The sequence below is a fragment of the Bombina bombina genome, chromosome 2, assembly GCF_027579735.1.
Source record: "Bombina bombina isolate aBomBom1 chromosome 2, aBomBom1.pri, whole genome shotgun sequence".
NCBI lineage: Eukaryota > Metazoa > Chordata > Amphibia > Anura > Bombinatoridae > Bombina > Bombina bombina.
In genome coordinates this window covers 1,149,233,287-1,149,239,387 of record NC_069500.1, presented here as the reverse complement: position 1 = coordinate 1,149,239,387, position 6,101 = coordinate 1,149,233,287, and the positions used below count along the sequence as shown (strand labels likewise).

General features: G+C 35.9%; 1 protein-coding gene across 1 annotated transcript; it reads right to left on the bottom strand.

The window, feature by feature from the left end:
* Positions 1 to 2,884: 2,884 nt before the first annotated feature.
* On the bottom strand, positions 2,885 to 3,295 carry LOC128647453 (ribonuclease H-like). The gene has a single exon (XM_053700239.1). It carries the CDS (start codon positions 3,293 to 3,295, stop codon positions 2,885 to 2,887), a length of 411 nt encoding a protein of 136 aa, XP_053556214.1.
* Positions 3,296 to 6,101: the final 2,806 nt, after the last annotated feature.

The following is a 6,101-nucleotide window of genomic DNA, read 5'->3' as shown; positions in this document are numbered from 1 at the left end:
TAACATTTAAGGTGACTTAATTTCATACATCACCAAAGTAAATAAATTCCCCCTTTTCAAACAGGAATCAAGCTGTCAAGTCGCAGGTCTGTCCGAGTAGGCTAAACTAGCCTCAGCAGTTATAATCCAATAATCTCGGACCTCTGTAGTTGATTAGCAAATTGCCAAATCCATACATAATGTGACCAGTTCCAAAATACAGGAACAACTACCCCCTCCCATTGGGATAAACCCTATATATCAACATTCTATATTCTAGGAGGAGTCATTGATTATAATATTTAATCATTAATTAACATAAAATAATTAGATTAAATATTATTGTTCTGACAGTAGATGGCTCTCGCACACAGAGTAAAAATTCAAGAAAAATATTTATTTTATTTATGTTTACCCCAACACAGGATGGATGAGATTAGTCTAGATCACTGTATTACATGGGCGATTGTTATGGTCAGCCATCCGAAGACTAAGAGGAGGAGAATATTTTCCCCTCTTGAAATTCTTATACCATAAAAATGTTAACCCACAATTCCAAACTACGATGAATATATAAAAAATTGACATGTATATTATGTTTCCAAGTACCCACATTATGTACAGTTTTCAATTAATAAATATAATTAAATGACATATGTGGCACCTTTATTAGCAAGCAAAGTTCCATGTTTATATTGAACCTTTATAGCTTGGATAGAAAGACCTGAATGCAAATTAATGGTTATCAGTATAATTAACAATCTCCATCATGTCTGACAAATTCTCCTTTTGTTTTTATTTAAAACCTCCATCATGGTTGCCATCTGTATACGGAAAATTGACAATTTATGATTCAAATTTACTGATGGAGATGGAATCAGACACAGCCACGGCAGTAACAGCTGAAAAACCCAATAACGGATGTTGCAACTAGTCCAGAAATAACTCCAGGTGAACATTTGGCACGTGATTGTACATTGTAAGATCCACCAGGAAAATACTTCTGCAACTGCCAGAAAAATTCCCTTAGTAGTAGACTGGATCCTTTTACTATGTTCTTGATACCAAAATTGTATTTGTGATAATTCAACTTTGGAAACATCAAAATATCTTTCAATAACAACCTTAGGATCCAAACTGATGAATATCTTTTGGGAGAAAACTTTCTGGTTGGTAATCAGGAAACCAGGTAATTCCTAAAGCATGATCCCAGAAGATGGACCAGGTTCTATCACAGGCTGTACATGCATCTCAACCGAGACACCCTGGAACAGGATGGTCCAGATGACTGCCAACATCCTGGATCTCATCAATCCAAACCCAACTGGAAGGTGATATTTATCTGTAATAGGGAGAAAAAAAACATATTAAGTACAAGATACAAATTTTTATTCTAAAATAACCATTTTAATAATCATAGTAAATTACTCTTCTGTATATGGATTATTCTCCCCCCTTAGTTTTAACTTTGACCTAGGGTGACAAGCACGCAATTGGTTAATGTGTACCCACTTTTCTATTGACTTCCCACTTGTATGCAACAGGTGAAAGCTTATCAATAATGACATATGGCCCTTTCCATGATGGGAGAAACTTCTTCTCTCTAACTTGATTTCTAAGAAAATTGTAAAGATAAGCTTGATCATTCACCTCATAATCTTTCTTTGTGGTTTTCATGTCATAATATGTTTTAGCACATATTGCGGCTTTCCCAAGATTTTTCTGAGCAAAGGCAAATGCTTGTTGCAAATGTTTTCTTAAATTCTCAACATAGGTTGTTGTTGCATTGATAAGACTCTGATCCTGAGTACGATACAACAAATGCTGTGGCAGTACCATCCGTCTACCTGTCATTAGTTCAAAAGGAGACATTTTTGTTGCAGTACAAGGAGTGGATCTACTTTAATAGCCATTAATACCGAAGGCAACTTAATATCCCAATCTTTCCCTGATTCCTTCACAAACTTTTTCAGAATATTTACAACTGACTGATTATACCATTCAACTTCACCACTTGCGGCAGCACGGTAGGAAATATATAATTTCCTTTTCACCCCCAGGATAGACCACATTCTTCTCATCACTTCACTTGTGAAATAAGTACCTCTATCAGACTCAATTATCTGAGGAAGTCCAAACCTAGAGAAAACATGATTGATTAATAAAACAGCAGCTGTTTCAGACCTACAATTAGGGGATGGAAGACACTTCATCCATTTGGTAAGCATACATGTAACAGTTAACATGTATTGATTGCCCTGTGATGTCTTTGTAAGTGGTCCTACAAAGTCAATTTGTAAATCTGACTATGGAAGAGACATACCTCTTTTTTGTAAAGGTGCACTGTGAGTTGGAGACTTTGGTTGAAACTGTGAACAAACCAAACACCCCTGACAATAAGTCTGAATATCTTTCCTCATATGTGGCCAATATGCATAATCACGCAATACTTCATAATTAATTCTCTCCCCACGATGACCTGATGTTGGTGCATCATGGGCATGCTGCAGCATAAGACCTCTAAAAGAAGTAGGAACAACTCACTGTATAGATCAATATCTTTTAGACTAAATTTAGACTTATACTTAAATAAGATCCTAAGGTCCTCATTTTCAGTGCAATCTTTCTCCTGGATTGGATACACTGTAGGATTCTCCTTAAAAATGTAAAATTTACCCACAACGGGATCCTACTTTTGACTGGTAATCAAATCTTTGTTAGGTGCATCCTGACTCCATTGCACTGCAGATAGTTCTTTATCCTTCTTTATTTGCTGACGGGTTACCATTGCAATTTGACATACACCAGGAAGGTATTCAATGTCATACATTTCGACCTTTAGGGCACCTGGTTTAGCCATTGTATCAGCTAAATCATTTCCTTCCTTGTCAATACCATGCATCTTTTAATGACCCTTTGTCTTCTTCCAAAAGACAATCAGGTCATTAGAGATAACAATGTCATCAATTGCAAGTATCATCTTTCCATGTTTAACTGGCTTGTTACGGGCTCTCGTAATCTGATTATGCTTCCACACAGGAAGGTATTCAGCAAAACTGTTACGGACATAATCTGAATCTGTAATGATGACAAATTCTTTAAATCCCTGATTTACTTCCATCTGAATGGCCTTATACACAGTGCTTAATTCAGCCATTTGGCTACTTTTAGGGCCCAAACAATAACCAACAGGTTGTATGTGATAATCACTACCCCACACAATACCTGCTAAAGCTACAAGTTTCCTTTCACCATTTTCAGTGGTATGAAAAGCACAACCATCAACATATAACTTAGGTAATGGTTGACAATACATTTCCTCATAAACCTTATGGTGTGATAATATGTAATTATCCATATAATCATCATCCCAAACATTCCTTCTTTATATCCTGTTCAGAGCAATCATGAAGTTCAGCTAGTCCTTGTGCAACATAATTTTTCTTATTCTGTGCATAATGAACCTCCAAAGGCCAACCCTGCAAAGACAAGGTCCAGGATGTAATGTGACTATTAGATAGATTTCCTGCCTTTATTTTATCACTCTGTAAATACTGTAAAGATTGATGAGCAGTTTCCACAATAATTTTTTCTCCTTGCATGTAACTACGAAACTATTGTAAGGCCCAAACTGTTGTAAACAATGCCTTTTCACAATCATTAAATTTGATCTCCTCTGGAGATAAGGCTTTACTTGCATATGCAATGATCTTATTCTGTTTATCATATTGCTGATAAAGAACCGCACTTAAGGTAAGATCTGTATATCCTGTCTCCAAGTAAAATGGTTCTCCCTTTATTGGATAGGCTAAACAAAGGGCTTGAGTAAGCCTTAGCTTTAACTCTTGAACTGCCTGGTCTTGTTCTAATGTCCAAGTCCAAGGCTCCCCTTTCTTTAATAGCCTAATCAAAGGTTTAGTAATTTCAGCATAGTTGTCAATAAATTTCCTAGAGGAATTTGTTATACCTAGGAAGGATCTTAGTTCTTTAATACTTGTTGGATTCTTTGTTTTCAATAAAGCTCCAACCTTCTTTTTCTGGGGATTCAAACCATCAGCAGTTATTTCATGACCAAGGAAATTCACCTTAGTTCTACACCATTGAGCTTTCTGAATTGAGAGTTTTACACCTGCCTTTTTCAATTGATTAAGTACATGCCTTACTTCTTCCAAGTGTTCATCAAAAATAGAGCTTTTGATTAATACATCATCCACATAGAATAATGTCCCCCTCTCAGCAGCATCAGGCATAACAATTCCAAACTCCTGTCCTGAATTAATATATCCAAAAGTCATCCTGACCCAGGTAAACTGTTCTCCACCAAATGAAAATGCAAGTTTAGGTTGGTCCTACTCACACATCTTGACAGTCCAATAACCTTGTGCACAGTCTAAGGTTGTAAAAATGTTAGAACCTTGTATCTGTGCAAGACATTGATCTATGTATGGGACTGGCCATCCTGACATAGGCACACGCTTATTAAGCTGTCTCAAGTCAGCACACAACCGCCATTGCCAATTTGGTTTCAATACTCCCAGAATGGGAGTATTAAAGGGGACTATGTATTGGTTTAATAATACCTCTTGATTCCAAGTTCTTAATAATATCTCCTAAAGATTCGTAGGAGGCCAATGGCAGACAATATTGCCTCACATATACTGGAGGTGCTTTAGGATCAGTTGGAATCCTAATAATATGTAGATCTGTTGAACCACAGTCATAAGAATCTTTGGCAAATATCTCCTGAAATTCCATTAAGATTTCTCTTAATTGTTTGGATTCCCTTTCATTAGAACACCCATCTGCCAAAGACATTTGTTCCTCCTCCATTTCATTAAATCCAGGAAAAATGTCAGGTTTACCTATCTCATATGTCTCTTCAAGCTGTACAGATAAGTCTTTTGTAATCATATTTACCCCCTTCTTCTTTTCCTTTGCATACCCTTCTGATTCTTCATCAGAGAGTTTTTGATCAAAGATAATCTCAGATTCCGTAATCTTACATATGCCTTCCTTGAAAGGGTATACAGATTGCACTGTGAACAATCCACCAGGTTGGGAATGGAAACATTGCTCCACTATCTGCTCTTCTGTTAAATATCCCTTAGGGATAAGACCTATAACAGAATTAGAAGGACCAGAGGTGAAATACTCAGAATCTATTGCAAACCCCACTATAGTACTCCTCTCCATGCATATATTATGGGGCATCACATTATTTACCAAAATGGTAAATGGCATCTGGTGACTATTGACAAATGGCATATGAGTAACAGTTATGCCCAATTGTTGGATCTTCTGACATTTTTATCAGAGCATCAGAGCCTTGAATTTCTTACCCCCTTTTAACCTCTACAGAAAGAGGAAATTGATTTCCACCCCCTGGAATAGTTACATTATTTTGAACTTGTACATATGGCAATTGTTGAACAGATCTCAAAACCTTTATGTCATCCATATAGTTTAGAGGGTTACTCTTTAATCTTGACCATAAAATATGATTGGTAAAACCAATTTGAACAGCAAAGCGATGTAACAAATCATTTCCAATATACATTTAATATTTTGGCTCATCCAAAACCAAAAATAAATGTCTGGCAGTCTTATTTCCAAGAGAGATAGACAACAAGCATTTAGCTACAACAGCTACGTCTGTAACATCACCATCAATATCATATCATGCACCCACATCACCATCAATATCATAAACCCACTGATCATAATTGTCTTAAGCAACTACTAATGTAACTATGCTCTCTATTAAGGGCAAGTTTTGCATGTTTTATCCTTCCAATATCATTAATTTGAAGAGGAATAAACAATTCATGATCTATTTCTTTTAACTCAGTTAAAAACTGAGTATGATTCTTTAGATTAGATAACTTACCATTCCTCTGAAGAAAATAAATAGTTAGTACATCACCTTCCACCAAAGTACCTGCAATTTTTTTTTTGGATTAACTTGAATTACACTGTCACACATATATAACTGCATGCTAACATCCTTATTTTGTAGGATTGTCATTTCAGGTACTTGACTATTCCGAAAAAGAATTTCAACAGAATCCTATCTATGCTCAATTATATGACAACACTTTGGGTTAGTATAATATTTAACCCAT